Source organism: Vigna angularis, chromosome 3 (assembly GCF_016808095.1).
Source record: "Vigna angularis cultivar LongXiaoDou No.4 chromosome 3, ASM1680809v1, whole genome shotgun sequence".
NCBI lineage: Eukaryota > Viridiplantae > Streptophyta > Magnoliopsida > Fabales > Fabaceae > Vigna > Vigna angularis.
Window position 1 is genome coordinate 36,821,302 of NC_068972.1, and position 17,836 is coordinate 36,839,137.

At 35.1% G+C, this 17,836-nt stretch overlaps 1 protein-coding gene across 3 annotated transcripts; it reads right to left on the reverse strand.

Annotated features, from left to right (window-relative positions):
* Positions 1–301: 301 nt before the first annotated feature.
* LOC108326520 (protein kinase and PP2C-like domain-containing protein) lies at positions 302–9,305 on the reverse strand. Of its 3 annotated transcripts, none has more exons than XM_017560072.2 (12): positions 8,930–9,301; positions 8,673–8,790; positions 8,335–8,501; positions 7,517–7,584; positions 7,179–7,402; positions 6,227–6,278; positions 2,385–2,925; positions 2,058–2,127; positions 1,753–1,972; positions 1,362–1,466; positions 1,026–1,121; positions 302–642 (listed from the first exon to the last, which is right to left on the reverse strand). In XM_017560072.2, the coding sequence occupies exons 1-12, from the start codon at positions 9,042–9,044 to the stop codon at positions 448–450; spliced, it is 1,971 nt and encodes a 656-aa protein (XP_017415561.1). In that variant the 5' UTR covers positions 9,045–9,301; the 3' UTR covers positions 302–447. The 3 variants fall into 3 exon arrangements, 2 of the variants coding, with proteins under 2 accessions (XP_017415561.1, XP_052730572.1); XR_008247672.1 differs by having other exon boundaries at positions 600–642; positions 1,776–1,972; positions 8,930–9,305; XM_052874612.1 differs by lacking the exon at positions 7,517–7,584 and having other exon boundaries at positions 7,179–7,371; positions 8,930–9,302.
* Positions 9,306–17,836: the final 8,531 nt, after the last annotated feature.

Sequence of the window (17,836 nt, forward strand, 5' to 3'; positions counted from 1 at the left end):
ATTGGAAGATTTTTATTTTAGTTCCTATCACATAGATAACATATGGTGTGTTTTTCTACATTTGTTGGCCATATCACCATTTAGGTAGCCCTTAGGGATAAAATAAATAAATGAAATTAATAAAGATACAACTAGTCAACAGAAATTTATTCGACCAAATTAGAAAATGAAATTTTACGATGACAAAAAGATATAAAAATATTATGTATAGCATGCTACAAGAATTTTAAATCATTCATCCTAAAGCATGACTCAAAGAGATCTAATCATTATCCAATCAGAGTTCTAAACATAACCATACTCAAAAGCAAGATAGTTCTAAATCATCATCCAAAATGATGGAGGTGAAGGAAGAACATATACACGTATTTATTAGTTCAATAAATGAATACACAAGCACATACCATTTGTGACAAGTTTTAAAAGAGCATTCAAAATGAAGGTATGCTAGTAAATTCTCTCTGCAGTGGACACAGGACGTAAGAAAACAACTATAACTGTTATGTTATCTTTGCTGCCACGTTCTACTGCTTCAGTAGCCAACCTCTTAGAACACATTCCAGGCTCTTTAACAGTATCTTTTATGATATTTATGACCTCTGTACTGCTTATCACATCCCACAGGCCATCACTAGCCATGACCTGAATCAAAAAATTATTACTAGTTGAATCGTGAATGCAGAAATTGTTTCAATTCAAAAGAGTATCATAAACGCCAGGGTAATATGAGAGTGATGCATGCAACAAGTGTATAGAAAGCTTTCAAGCCTTGCCCTTAAGTTAGATTTAACAAAAAGAATCGTCACTTAACAATGCCCTTAAACCTTTGGCCGTAAGTGCATCTTCTTTTTCAAGATACTTCAAATCCTTTTGATAAATATAATCGATAAGATTACCAATGCAATTATCATTTGTTAATTATCTACCAACTTGTTTTTTGACATACTTCAAGCTCAACATATTTAAGGATTCCATCCACATCATCGACTTCATGCAAATAACATATGTAGCGTACAGATCTTTACCAGAAACTCGTCATCTGGGCACAAGGTATTTTCAGTTATCTCAGGTTCTGCAGTGACAGCAGGCTTCAGATCATCATCACCAATAGAACGTGTAACCTGTGTGAAAAACAAGTCGATTTTACTCGTAACAACATATAGTAAAACCTCAAGTTGGCATCAATATCCTTGTTAGTTATTTTGTTAACACAAGATCAATTATGTGGCAGAAGTTAAAGCAGGGAAAAAAGATAGCAAAAAGGACGGACATCATTGAACTAATTAGTGTCATTATGCACCAATCAGACCAGCAACGACAAATATAAATGATATGCACCATAGCAGTCAATTCAAACAAACCTGAAGTGCAGGAAGACCAACCCTCCAAGTGTCAACTTGCCAATGTACATGGCCACCTTGACGAATAACACGTTCTCTCTCTTGAGGACAGCTTGCGACGTGATCCTATTAAATGTTAAGTTCTGATCAATCTAAATGGAAATATATGATGGAATAGGTTCAAGAAACTTTTATAGAAAGAAGGGTGGGTCTATTCATTAAGCTTTTATCTAACATGAGTGCTTAAGATATAAATTTCATGACACTTACTGGAATAAGCACAAAAGATACGCTTTACCAAGAAACTTAATGAATTGTATTAAAAAGAGATTATAGGAGCATAAGCCAGATTCTATATGCTCATCAAACACCCTCTATGCACTAGCTATAACAACAGTAATTTTTAGCTCACCTTACTTAAGGAAATTGGATTACCAGTACGACATATGATTGCTCTGCAATCACCAACGTTAGCAACAAATAACTTGTTTCTGACTATAAGAGCAGTAATGGCTGTACACCCAGGATGCCAATCCTTCTGGATACATCTGTTAGATTTGCGATAAGAATCAAGCTCTTTTCTGAAGGCAGCATCTGTCCTAATGAATGCTTCCATTAGTGCATTAGCAGGACTGTGTTGACATATTAAAAGAATTAAAGTGTCAAAACAATAAGACAAAGGGGAATGGGAAACAGGTCATCTAGAATGAAACATACCTGCCCATAAAACCTGAAGTCTGCAAAACAGCTGGTACAGCTCTAGAAGAAAACTCAGCAGCAGCTGCACCTGCATAAGTAACAATCTTCTTAAGCAATAATATTACCATGAATGGTCATTAATGTCATCTTTGAGTTCAACATGTGTATCAAAGTACGTGATAAAAAATTAGCATAGCACAAGTATAGCATAAAGAATGTCTCATCATAAATGGGATAAATAATAAGTTATTTTCAAGCTCTAGTAGTAATTATAATTTACTTTCTCTTAAATTAGCATCAAACAAAATGAAGATATTTGATAAATCACTAATACAATATACATACCCCTATGGCCATCAAAGATGCCAAAAGCATAGACATCCTTCTCATCACAAATACGGGGCAGAATGAAATGTGTATCCTCCATAGTTTCCCTTCTTCCACAGGTAGCATAAGATCCCCAAGACAGTATTGGGTGGTATACAGAAGGCTTGTCATAAAACTCACACCCAGTTATCAAACCAGAATTATTTGCACTAGTGGCAGTCAAAAGTTCACCGCGTGTGGACCAACTAAAACTCTCTTGATAAGCCTGAAGGTGTTCAGTGTTGTCCACAGGTTGATCAACATGCAAGTTAACAGGCCTGACATAAATATCTTCTTCCTTTTTTAATTTGCAGTGCTCCAAAATCAAATCAAGTTCCTTGACTATTTCATCAAAAGTGGGTCTGTTATTAGGATTTCCATCCCAGCATTTGTTTATCATTGATAATAATCTGGATGGTATACCCAAGTCCTCAGTAGCAAGTGCGGGTCGTAATCCATGAGAAACAACAGCTGCTGTTAGTTGCTGTTCGGTATAGTTCATCTCAAGCACTGTGTGAGCCTGTCATCATTAAACATTAATGTATATTATTATCATGCATTTGAAGAAGAAAAGTTAATATTAGCTAAGTAATTTTTCCCAAAGGTTAAAATATCAAAACCTGCAAAGCTTCAACAAAATAATTACTAAGACTAGAAGTCCATTTTAACAGTTTCCCTGTTACAAAGAAAACTCTCTTAACAACTATATGATATTGATTATCTTATGTGACATAATTGTCAATTATTTTAGAAATTAGATTTTGTGCCTAACTCAATATCATAAAACTAGCTTGGTACGATGAGATTAACACTAACTTATATATTATAATTTAACCATATCTCTAGTCAACATAGGATTTTTAACATAGACCCTCCAAGGACATTGAACATGGGACTAGAAGGAGGCATGATAGACCCAACAAACCCGGTTAGGGTAAACTCTTATATCATCTTATAAAGTAAATTTTAGGCTTAATTACTCACTTGGTTCCACTTTGGTTGGAAAGTTTCAAGTTGGTCCCACATAGCTTTTTGTTTCAATTGCATCCCAAAATTCATTAAAACACTTCACTCAAGTCCTTTTTTATTGATGCCATTAAAATCATTAATGATTGCGTGATTTTGTATGTTTTTTTGGCAAGTGATGCAGACGTCGCACAATATTTTTTTCTGGCATGGAATTTTGTTTGATAAAAATATTTAAAAAATGTAGGTGAAAGACCCAAAAGACCCACACACACAACAGAAATCCCCTTTCTTCTTCCACCCACCATCACCATCATAACACCTTCCCTCTCCAAAATATTTCCAGAACCTCAAGCCCCCTCACCTTCCATTTCTTCCTATCCCCCAAATCACTATTCCTTTCACCAATACCTTTTTTGATGCAAAATAGAACACAACATAAAATTTAATCCACAAAAATAGCACAGAGATAAAGAAAACAGAGAAAGAGGAACAACAATACAATTTCTACAATAACTTAATCTCCATTAATTTCCTCCAACACATCATAGATTCATCTTCCGAGCCATCATCGTTTCACATCTTTCGATCACCTCCCATCATAGCCCCTCACGTTCCTTCTTCTCAGCCTCACCACTAACTTTTCCCCTTCAATCACCAACGTTCACGGTACCTAGATTCTAAAAATAGAAAAAAAAAATGGAAAGAGAGGGGCAACGTCGCATAGGTGCTTCTGTAGGGTTCGGTGGATCCAAAACGTTGGTGAGCCACGCGATTTGGAGAGTGGGAGGAAGTGAGGTCCACACATTTCGTTGGTGGTATTGGTGGTGCTGTAAGCTGCGAGTGGCGGCGATGAAGATGTCCTTGGTCGCACCATTAGCGGTGTCTCCAAGTGCGGTGGCTATCTCCATCAAGGGCCACGGATTGGACTCATTCATTAAGGCAAACAAACCCTAAACCCTAAAAAGGATAAAGTAGACACATCAACTATTGGAATTGCTCTACCATTTTAAAACCTTTGACACTATCAGTTACACTTTGCCACATCACTACTCTCTTAATGCCATTACTGGAAAACTAACGAAAATGACCTGATTGAAGCGTTTTAACGAATTTTGGGACGCAATTGAAACAAAAAGTTAAGCGGGGACCAACTTCAAACTTTTCATCCAAGGTGGAGACTAAACGAGTAATTAAACCTAAATCAACCTTATAAAACCGACATGGTAAAGTAAGGATTGTACCTATTTATATATTATAATTTAGACACTTCTCTAATTGATGTGGCATATCCAACATGTTACTTATCCCAAACTTGACAATTTAAAAGTTACATAATAAAAATTATAATTACATTTATATGACATGCCTTAAGTTATATATATGCTTATAAGGTTATTTTGTATTATTGGTTTGGGTCCATCTTTCTTGTACTAATCATTTACTTTTAGTACAATAGACACTGGATGATTAAAAACATTGAGATAGTCATTACTCATTCCTAGTTTACAACATTCATTTTAATCTTTCAAAGAATGATCCAGGAGATGATTCGGTATAGAGGAGGTTGCTTGGTGCATATGATCGTGCTATTCCATGATCTGAATCATAACTTTAACAAGTGTTTGGAGCAAAGAGTTGTTGATAGGACCAAGGCCAAATCAGAATATTGAGTCATGGTGTGAGCTAGATGTAAAATGGTGTGAATACATATATCTTCTAAGTGAGATTGGTTTCATAATTGTGGTGTGTCAGCAGGCTGCCATTCAAATTGCTTATAGTCCTATGTTTTCAACATAGAACAAAGTTTATAGAGACCAATTTTCACTACATGAATTAAAAATTTGACAGTGGCTTGCTGCCATTGGTCACGTGCAGACTAGAGAATAACTAGACGTTGTCTTTACAAAAGCAAAACAACGTCATAGTAGATTTTGTAACAAGTAGAGCTTTGATTAACATCTACGCTATAGCTTGATAGGAGTCTAAGGCTATTTCCTATCATTGAGCTGAGCCACTTTTTCTTGTCCTAACCTTTACTTTTCAGAATATAGAATCAAAGCACTACAATATTATCATTGAATTTAGTCATACCTATTTTTTTCCTAAAAGTCCTATTATTCTCAGCAAAAGCCCTAAACTAATTTATTTTGGCAGTTATCCATTTTTATATACTTCTCTGAAAAGAAAAGTACCAAACCTCTCCTTGACACTTTTGCTAGGTTTGGCACTTCACACTTCTCCACACCTTAGCTTAGTGTTTTTCTGCTTTTGGGTTTGATACTTGGTTTCTTTGCTTGTGTGACTCTTGCTTTGATTTGGTTGCTGCACTGTTTGGGACATTTGGTTCAATTTTCAAATCTGCTCATGTCTTTAAGTGGTAAAGAAGCAGCTAGGGAGGCTAATGGAGGTTCAGGTTCTACAAGTGTTGGAAGGAGCTCTCATGGTGCCTTTGGCTCAGGTTCTACATTTGCAATTGTTGACTTAGTCTGTGGCTGTTAGTAACTTCAGGTTATTTTTCCTTATTTTTCTGATTTGTGGCTATAATTTTGCACTTAAGGTAGGATCTTCATAACGATTACAATATTTTGGTGTTGCTCTAACCCTACCAATCCTGTAGGTAAGATATCAATTTTGACTACCTTGACACAAATTAAATATATTATATACTCCTCGTTGATGAAGAGTTCCATCGATAATGATCACTGAGATTAAACAACATTCAAAATAGTAAAGGGAATAAAAAATCATGGTTAGAAACAAATATAGCATCCACACTTCACCTCATTATAGAACTTGTAATACTCTAACGACAAGCAAAAAGTTCAAACTGCACATAAGATAGATAGACTTACTTGAGCTTCTGTATGAAGATCTGTATATGGCACAACACCAGTAAGGAGTTCACTGCAGCAAGTCCAATAAAAGTTTTAAAATCGAAAGGCAAAAATTTGATTGAAGATTTATTTATGCAAGCTTTGTTAAAACCCATGAGAACAAATCAAGTGTGAAGAAAAACAAAGAACGGTTATGTAATGATTGATTAAATGACACACACCAAAGGAGATAACTATGCTTCCAATGGCTTCCCCTTCAATAAACAGCCACTGCTCAGTTCTGAAATCAGGAACTTTGAATGGAAACTACTCATCTACTATTTACCTAGGTCCCTGCACCTGACAACTTGAACCAGTTAACCAACTTAAGTCGTTAACAAGCTACCTAATTCTCTAATTATTCCAATTGCTTTACCTCACTTCACACGTCTTCCTCTTTCTTCCTCTAAATGAGCATGGAGTTTACTTTTCATTCTTCCTGGCCCCACCATACTCATATACTATAACAGCATTGAACCACCAGCTTATGTGATGAAAGGAATGACCAGTGTGTATGGTAAGTATTAGTTGCAACAAAGAGTTAATAGATCAAGCTGCCTAACATATCTAAGGTTGACAGGCAATCAAAATTTCCAAATGAAGATATGCCCTGTAAATGTTACTGTTTACATGAATATCTCTATTGGACAAAGTAAGAAACAAAAGAGATGGATGATAATCCATCCACAATTTCCTTGACTGTCCACTTTTTCACAACAAAAGACAGAAAAAATATGTTGGTAGATTGCAAGTGCAACTTTGCATGTTCAAAGTTCAAACTTGAAACCGATCTAACCAACAACAAAAATAGCACATTGCATCAAGAGAAAAATAGTTGCAACTGGTTATGGCATCAGATATATGATGACAATACATTCCTTACAGAACCATAACAAAAATGGAAGAAAGAGAACAAATCCCATCTTCTTACTTGATTGATATCCCAAAACTGTATACATCAGATTTTTCTGTATGTAACTCCTTTCTTAATATTTCAGGTGCCATGTAAATGACCGTTCCAACCATATTCTTTTTGTGGAAACCACCAGTAGGCTTTCCAGAAGACTTCCAATTCTGAATAGAAACTCCCTTAAGATCATTCTTGTATTCTGCCAAACCAAAATCTGTGAGGTATGGACAAAGACTTTTGTCAAGCTGCATTGCGGATTCACAAGATTAGTCTGGTGATATATATATTGAGAACAATGTATCAAATACTAAAGACAGTTTCAAACAATCAAAAGACCAAAAGATTTGGGAGACAATTACAAGAATATTTGCCGGTTTCACATCTCTATGCACAATCCCGAGGTTATGCAGATATTGCAAAGCCTTTGCTGGAGAAAGGAAGTTGAAGAAATTAAAGGGGGCAAATTTGTCAAACACTCTTATTTTTTTTTTCTTTTGGACAAAACTGTCAATCACTTTATATACTTAATTTCCAAAATTTACCTATATAATTGAAGTGGAGTAAAATGAATGGTTACAGAATTGAAGGAAAAGAATCCATAGTTGATTTTTGGAATACTTGATAATTTCAACATGAAATAGTCCTTAATACCTAGAAAAGCAAACAAAATTGCTGAAATAACATTGAAAATTATTTTACAAATGTAATAATAATCTTACTCTGCATGTCTCATAGCCAGTCCCAACCCCGGGAGATAAAGGACAAATTTGTGTTAAGCCCTCAATTACTAAAGTAAAACTTGTTGAAACCCCACACGACACAATCAACTATTATATCCGAGTATAACATTATGTACAGTAGTTTAGGATGGTTGAAACACCAAGAGGTACACAAATGAATAGGATAGTTTGTGAAAATGTTCTAGTCCTTCTGTATGTATACGTGCTTTGGTTTATAGTCCAAGAAAGCCAATTTCTTGTTTTATGATACAACACGTATCCATTTAAGCAGATCACAATGTTTATACTCTGCAATTCTATCTTACGTCCCAAATTATACACACCTCAGTTTGACTAAACAAGTGAAACAACTGCTACAGTTTCTTTCGCAATATGATAGGAAAAGCATACCCTGGCCAAGTAGTTATCAAACAATATAGACAAAATCACAACTATACCTAATTGCATTGCCATCATTAGTGCATCATTAAGAGTTGGTATCCACTCTTCTACATGCAACTTCTGTGCAAGATTCCGAGATTCATATAACTTGAAGAAAAACATGTAATTGGGTGGTTTTGCATGGGCCGCAATCAATGTCGCAATTCCCGGGTGATCTAACTTGCTACATAATTTAAAAAGAAAACACTGAACCATAAACTCACAAGACTTACATAAATTACCCTTCAGCGTATCAAAACGTTAAAGAAAACAGGAAATCTCAATAGAAAATGTGAAAATAAAGATTTATACAACATTAAAGGAGAGAAAATTGAGGTGATATGGAGATAGATACCACAGCAATTGCAATTCTTTATGAAACTTATTAATGTCTTCTGAAGTTGACAAGATGGGTTTCTTCACAGCAACCCTCATGCCATCCAAAGTCCCTTCATAAACAACACTCTCAGCCCCTACAGTTACCATCACCAACCAAAGATACAATATGAATATTAAAACTACCAAGAAGGATACTTGAATGAATATTAAAAATTGGGAAGCCAAAAACAAATGAAAAGGTTGAAAATTGGAGAAGGGTTTAGGTCGGTTTACCTCGAGCAATAGGAGAGAGGACAGTATAAGAAGCTGGAGGAAGATGAAGGGGAATAGAGGGGCTGGTGCAGCAACCCCTGATGCATGTGTTAGGCTCCAGAATCTCTATTCCCATTGCTCTTGATTGGAAGAAGAAGAAGATGAAGATGAAGATGAAAATGAAGATACACGCAACAAGCGAATTTGAATCCACAAGAGCATGGTACGGTGTATCATGTGTTCATGTTTCAGCGATGGAAATTTCGTGGTATTGGATGCTGTGTCACTCCAGTTTTGGCAGTTTCATGAAAACGTTTCTGGCAGCTGCGTTGCACAAAAATGAACCCGCGACTCAGTTGGTCCCATCCCGCAAAACATAGGTTGAGTCTTTTTTATTTTTTCTTTTTTCATTTTCTTTAATATGGATGGATAAAAAGGAGGTAAAAAAATAAAAATAAATATTTAGTTGACTTTAGAGTTCAGACATGGTGGTTGAGTTCAGACATGGCACAAGGTTTGGCTTTGTTACAACCATCAAGGATAAATTCACAGAGCTACGGAAGTTAGTGGCAGGATTTAACCTCATGGAATATATATATTTATATATATATAGTCCCAATTTTGGTTGGTTATATGTTTCCATTTTTTTTTCTGTTTAATGTAGTCCTAAAAAACGTAATTTATGTTCAATATTTAGTCCTTTTTGCAAACGTTAATTAAATCGTTAACAACCATTGTTCTAGCTGTGCAAATCCCAAATGAGATGACATTTAACTACTGTCACGTCACCATCTTCTTCAATCGAACCCTAACGCCACCGCCGCCGCAGAGATTGTCCAAAGTCACCATGCCACTGTGAAGCTGCACCCGCAAAGAACCATGACAGCCATCACGCGCAACCTCCATGGCCACCACCATCAAAGTGGCAATCTCCCCCAAATCTCACGAAACTCTCCTCAGGCCGCCGCACTACCCAGATCGCCTCCGCCATCACAGGATTTTCTCAAGTCGTCGTTGCCAGCATTTCGTATCTGCAAATCAAACACACGCACCCAGAAACAGAGAAAGTTGAATCGCACCACCGAAACTGCTAAGTCTTCATCGTCAGCACGACAATCCTTGTCTTCGTCGCGCAAAGCTCCAAGGCCATCATCTTCTCCAATATGCAGAGAACCACAACGAAATCTAGAAAAATCCCAAATCAAAGAAACCTAGAATCGTGCGGCTGCTTGCCTTCACCGGCCACCATGAGTGTTTTCTTACACAACTAGGTTCGTCTTCTTCATGCTACCATAAGCCGCACAATTCGCGAAATCATCCTCCGTTGAAGCAAAACCGCACAAGCGTTTTCCTTCTTCTCGCGGCGCAGGCGCAAGAAGGTTTGCCCCAAATGCAGAACCCTAATTTTGGGGTGGTAAAGGGCTGCCACGAAAACTCTACTTTTGGTGACGTGACACAGTAGTTAAATGTCATCTCATTTGGAGTTTGCACACTTAGAGCAATGGTCATTAACGATTTAGACGGCATTTGCAAAAGGACTAAATTAAACACAAATTACGATCTTTAGAACTATCTTGAACAGAAAAAAAGATACAGACCATTTCGAATATAGCCAACCGAACCAATAATGATATTAAGCATATATATATATATATATATATATATATATATATATATATATATATATATATATATTAATTAAAAGAATTAGGGACTAAAGCCTCTTATAAACCCAAGAAGCTTCGTCGCTATTTACCAAGCCTTTTTTTATGATAATAAATTATCAAATAATTTGTGAATATGTGCCATATGAGATGTTTCTGGGATAAATTATGAGACTTTTAAGAATTAAGTTATTGTCTGTCGATGAGAGACCTAAATTTTGAAGAAAAATAAAGGAATTTTTACTTATTTTACGATACTCAAATCAATAAAAAAAAAAGAAAAAAAATTGTATTAGAATCATAGTAAACTACAAATATGAATATGAGAGTTGAATCTCATAGATAAGTATCAACTACTGAATATCATAGGCGGATCCTCATTCCTTGTAGTGTGATGTTATATTTATTGACGGTCAAGATCAGGAGTGAATAAATATATTAAACAAGTTTTATAACTTGAATAATAAAATATTATATCTTGGAAATATTGAATATTAAATTATTATATAATATCTTTAAGATATTATACCATTAATTATTATATCATAGTATATAGAGATATAGATATAATGGAATTTTATAATAAATTATTCCATCATAGTATATATTTTGGAAATATTTCATAATATATTGAAGTAGGTACATAAGCCCCCATCTTGAAAGTCAGAAATAAGTTATATGTAGACTATATTAATGAATGAATGAGTTTTATCATTCTTTTTTTAGTTGTAGCTTGTAGATGTCAGGTGCATTCGAGTTTAGAAGAATGTCCATTAAATCATTACTTGGTAAAAAAACTCAATTTAGGAAAAAAAATCTAAATTAAGGAAAAAGAGTATACATTCTTTATGATAATAAATTACCAAATATGTAACATGTGGATGTGTGGCGATTCAAAGTAGTCCTTAAATATGTTTCTATTTGGACTTATGTCTTTAGATGCTTTTAAAGCAATACTCACATTTTCATATGAATTTATTTGTTTCTTTTCAACGCTTTTTGAATTAGTTCTCTGATCACTTTTTATTCAAGATTATACGTTGCTTTTAAAATAGTTCTCGGATGATTTTTCATCCGAACTTATCTATTCCTCTTAATGTTTTTGAAATATCTAAAATGACTTTTCATTCGAGCTTATGCATTATTATTAGGTTTAATGTCTCAATAGGTTCCTATTTTCGTTCCAAATTTGAAATAGGTCATTGTTATATTTGAAGTCTTAATTAGATCCTTATTTTTGTTAATTTGATGCAAATAAATCCTTTCCGTCAATTTCAGAAAACGGCGTTAAGGAGTGCGTGACGTGGCGTGTGTGAATTCAATTTTTTAATACTCAAAAATTTTGAATGAAGTAAATATAATATAATTCATGCTGAAATTAATTAAACAGAGGACAAATTTGGAAAAACTGAATGTTTTTTTTGCTGAAACATCTCTGGAAGGGAGAAATCAAAATCAACTTGGGGATTTTCTATTCTAGGGCTCGTGTCGTGTCAGAGTTGGGAAAGATTGGATGCTGTTCGAGTGGATGCCCGAGGGAAAATCAAATGCAGAATTCACGTTCAACATGTTCTTCGACTTCCAATGGCTGGCAGAATGGAGAGACGAAGGTCGTTTTTCGTGGTGCGTCACCCCTTTGTCTGTATGGAGAGAAAACAGTGGTGAGAACAGCTGGAACGGCTAAGAACATAGGGAAACAATTTTGGGGGAGGGGGAAGTTGTTGATAGGGGTTGTTTGTTGTATTTGTGTGGTTAATATTATTGTAATTTCAATATGGATGACAAATCCATAATGTATTCTGCATTTTCTTTGTCATAGGATGCAGTAGGTGATGAAAACGGGATCAACAATGTATTGAACTAGCAAAAATGAATGAAATCATGTTCTATTTTCGTTTTTCTTGTTATTGCAATACCAACCTAGAACCAGTGAGAAAGGGGGAAGAAGATAAATGGCAGAGAGAAGATATTGGAAATAGAATCAAACCTCATTTGCCGCGAATTAGAACGGAGAGAACAAGAGGAACGTTCGGTTATTGCCTCGGTTCATAGCAGAAGCGAAACCGAACGGTCTTATTGCCTCTGTCCCAGACGATCGAGGCATATTAGTGGACAAAATTAACTTCAAACGTTCGGTTACTTCCTCGGTTCATAGCAGAACTGAAACCGAACGTTAGTGTCAGAGAGGCCGTTCGGTCTCTTTAGTCACAGTGGCAGCAGAGGGATTTGTAGGTCGTTCAGTCAACTACTGCCTCGGTTCTGCAGACAAACAAGGTCGTTCGATCTGTTCAGTGTGTACGTTAGTGGCAAAGAGGTCGTTCGGTCTGTTCAGTTTGTACGTTAGTGGCAGGGATGACAGGACTAAAGGCCTCGGTTCTGCAAACAAGCGATGTCGTTCGGTCTGTACAGTCTGTACAAGACTAAATGCTTCGGTTAGGCACTCAAGTCGAGGTCGTTCGGTCTCTTAAACAGGACTAAATGCCTCGGTTAGGCATTCACCGAGATCGTTCGGTAAACTACTACTTCGGTCACTCAAAAAACTAAGGTCGTTCGGTCTTTAGGTATCGGTTTGTTTATAACCGAGGTCGTTCGGTTTATACGCTTCGGTTTTTCTGAAACCGAAGCGTCATGTGCGAGTTAAAATACGCTTTTTTTACTAGTGCATAAAACTTAAGTGTATCAGTATCTGGAATATGCAGAAGTCACAACAGCAAGCTTAATAGCAGAAGTCACACCAGGAAGCTTAATATGCAGAATTCAGAATATGTAATAATATATTAACCAAGCTGGAATGGACACCCAAAACAAGATCTGGCCCATCCACAAGTCCCTCTAAGCACTCATTATTTTCATGTTCATCACGTTCATTAGTAGATGTACTCCAACTAGAAACATGACCTTGGTCCTCCACAACTCCTTCAACACAATTAACATCTTCTTCATCCTCAACTTCACCCTCAATTGTTTCCCTCTGTTCTTAGCCGTTCCAGCTGTTCTCACTACTGTTTTCTCTCCACACAGACAAAGGGGTGACGCACCACGAAAAACGACCTTCGCCTCTCCATTCCGCCAGCCATTGGAAGTTGAAGAACATGTTGAACGTGAATTCTGCATTTGATTCTCCCTCGGGCATCCACTCGAACAACATCCACTCTTTCCCAACTCTGACACGACACGAGCCCTAGAATAGAAAAATCCCCAAGTTGATTTTGATTTCTCCCTTCCAGAGATGTTTCAGCAAAAAAAACATTCAGTTTTTCCAAATTTGCCCTCTATTTAATTAATTTCAGCATGGATTATACTATATTTACTTCATTCAAAATTTCTGAGTATTAAAAAATTGAATTCACACACGCCACGTCACGCACTCCTTAACGCCGTTTTTTGAAATTGACGGAAAGGATTTATTTGCATCAAATTAACAAAAATAAGGATCTAATTAAGATTTCAAATATAACAGAGACCTATTTCAAATTTGGGACGAAAATAAGGACCTATTGAGACATTAAACCTTATTATTAATGCTTTCGTTTTTAAATGACTTTCACCCGAGCTTATGCATTGTCTTTAATCCTTTTAAAATAATTGTCGAATGGATTTTTATTCGAACTTATGCATTGCTCTTAACATTTATGAAATAATTATCGAATGATTTTTCATCCAAGTTTATGTGTTGCTTTTGATGCTTTTAAAATAATTTTTGGATAACTTTTCATTTGCGCTTATGTGTTGCTCTTAACGCTTATAAAATAATTCACAAACGAAATGTTATCAGAGTTTATGTATTGCTCTTAATGTTTTTGAAATAATTCTCATATGTATTTTCATCTGACCTTATGTACACTTTCTTTACAATAGTCGATAACCTATTTTGTGTGTGTGTTTCTGCTCAAGGTAACTATTCGCCAATGTCTTAAACGCCAAAAAATTACAAGATGATGGTTTTAGATGTAAGACCTATAGAAAAATAAAAGTAATTTTATGTATGTTGTGGTTTTGAATAATTAATTATGGTGTTAAAGACTATTGTTTGTATATATTTTCTACCATTTTGTTAACTTGGTTTTTCTTGTTTTAATTATTTAAATTTGATGCAATTTGTGCTGGCCATCTTTGGTTAAAAGGAGGGACATAATTATAAATTAATAATAATAATAAAAAAAAAATATTAATACTAATATGGAAAGAAGAAGACAATATTGAATCATGGAGGTTGATGTTTCCCGTAAAACATGGGTGCATGTTTTGGTAAAAGGGGACCCATCCCTTTCAATTGTTGTTTTTTTGTTCTTTGCATTGTATTATTGCAAGCAGCATACGGGGAGGCTTCATTCTTCTTTATAAAAACTTATTAAGGCCATAAGAGAGGAGGAAAAGAGAAGGGAGATTTAAGTTAGAATTTGCTTTGAAATTGAGAGTGAAATCAAGCAAAGGTGATGGTCTAGGAGTATCAAGAGTGAAGAATTTCTTGCAAGGAGAAGAGGTAGGGGAAGCTAAACCATCTCTTAGATATTACAATTTCATATTTCATGATCATGAATCTAATTAGGAGCATATTAGAATTTATTAACAATAGCTATCTATCTACTTTTGTGAATCTTAGTTTCCTATTGTTTTCTATTTTTCGAGTTACCTCAGTACACTGTCCAATTCTACTTCATTTACCGTTAGATGTAGCCAAATATTTGATATATGGGACATAAGACATATTATTTTGCTTTGACCGTTCGGATTATTATTCTATCATCTGTAGTTAGAGAATTAAATCCCGCATGCTGGAGTAATTTGATGACTGCTTTATTTCTGATACTAAGTCTCTACGGTGAAACATACATTCCCACCTAGTGAACCGTTAGATTGACCTTAAATTTTTATATGTGGACCATAAGATATATTATTTTCCCTTGACCGTTCGGATGGTTACTTTGAGGCCTGCACTTAGAGGAATAAGTCTCGCATGATGGAATAAGTTAATGATCACCTTATTTTCTGTTACTAAGTTCCCTCGGGAAAACATCAATTCTTGTCAATTTAACCGTTGGATGGATCTGAAATTTGGATATGAGATTCCTAAGACATAGATTTTGAATTTGACCGATCGGATTTGGAATTTAAGGTCTATGTTTAGAGAAAGAAATTTCGAGAGTTTGAAATATTTGATGAACACTGCAATTCTGTTCTTAAGTTATAATGGTAAATATTTCATATATATTCCATTTACCGTTAGATTGAGGCCAAACTTTGGAATGAAGTTCATAAGACATATTAGGTGATCTTGACCGTTCCGATTTGGGAACTAGATGTCTTTGCTTAGAGGAATTCATTCCGCATTTTGAGTTTAACCGAGAACCACTTAAGTTTTTGTCTCTGAGTTACCTCGGTAAAACCTCCATATCTACCTAGTTAACCGTTGGATTACCCTGAAATTTTAATATGTTGTTCCTAAAAGATAGTGACATACGTGGACCGTTCAGATTTTAAATCGGAGTTACAGATTTAGAGATATTAATTTCGTATATTCTCAGGGATCCTAATATGGCTTAATTTATGTTTTTGGATCATTTATACAAAAATTATGATTTCCACCTCATTAATCGTTGGATTGGACTGAAAATTTTACCATATGAGTTAAACATGTTGTTTATTAGTTTGATTGGTTCAGATCTGTAATTAATGATATGAGTGAAGAGTAATATTTTCACGAAATAGTAAATTTATTTGTATTGGGTAAAAACTTGGATAATTATATTCTTAAATTGTATGTGTAGTTGTATTTTGGAGATTGGAGGATGAGTAATATAATACATTCTATATTAGAAAATTAAGTTATATTGAATATTCTGAGTTGTAATCATTATTTGAGTTAAATCATGAATTGTAAATAAGTTGATGGTAAATTTGGATGGGTGGTATAGGCATTATTGCCATAATTGTAAATTTGAAATTTTATTTATTTTCCTACGACTTTGGTAAGTCGGGAGGGGAGAGGTTTGAAGTCGGACATTACTTTGGTAAGTAGGTGGGAAAATGAGAGGTGAATTTGACATAAACCGCACTGCTTTGGTAAGTAGGCGGAGTGTTCCACACTATGCTACTTTGGTAAGTTGATAATATTACATTGTTGTACTACTTTGGTAAGTAGACGATATCACCTTATTGTGCTACTTTGGTAAGTAGACAATATCACTTTGTTGTACTACTTTGGTAAGTAGATAATACAAATCACCTTGTTAGATTACTTTGGTAAGTAATCAATATATTATGGTTATACTACTTTGGTAAGTAGACAGAAGGATTGTTGACTGCTGTGCTTTGGTAAGTAGGCAGATTAATAATATGTTGTATTAACTCTAGTAAATCGACTGATGATTTTGACTGGAGAAATATTATAAAGTATCAGTATAATAGTTGTTTTTTTTTTAGTATGTTTGAGATGCATGTATTGGACTGATTACCACACTTGTGATGTTAGTAAGATTGTGGATAATGTTTATTTCTTGATTTGGTTAGCTCACCCTACTGTTTGTGTTTGTGTATGTGAATGCAATGATCGTATAATGTGTGATATTATACGGGAGCAGAAACTATTTCAGATGAATTAGCAGATGGTTCTGGACTTGCTTAGAAGATGAGAGATCTGTGGGGAAAAAGAGACATGGGGAATTCCTAAATAAATATGTTTGAAATTTCAAACTGTGTGGAATTTTAAATTTCAGAAGTTTATGAACTGTGTGAAATTTTATTTTAGAAGACTTGTGTTGTAATAAAGCACTTAATATTTTGTTGGTGTTGGAAATTGTTAAAGAAAAATTATATATGTATTTTTGTGGAAAATGAATTGTAATGCCTAAATCGGGGTGTTACATTAGACACCATCATCCTTTCCTCCATGCAACATGAGGTGATAAGCTTGTTGATGAAGTTTAGTATCTCCAAAACACTTATTCTCGTAATTTTCTCTACCACAAAGCAATTTGGGTCCTTGATCACTACCACCAATCTCGATGTCGTATGTAGGAGCAATTTTAGATCTGAATCACTCGGAATTTTATTTAGATCGATGTCGAACATGTTATAGGAGAGGTTGGGCATGGCAACGATGAAGCTCAATTCTTCAATGTTAGAGGGACCATAAAGGAGGAAGCTATATTTCCAACGATTGAGGTGGTGATATTATTGTTTTGCTTAGAGGAAGGATTTGAGATCAAATTTGATCTTCTTTTGAAATTTGGTTCCATGGGGGTGGGATGAGTGAGTTGGTTGA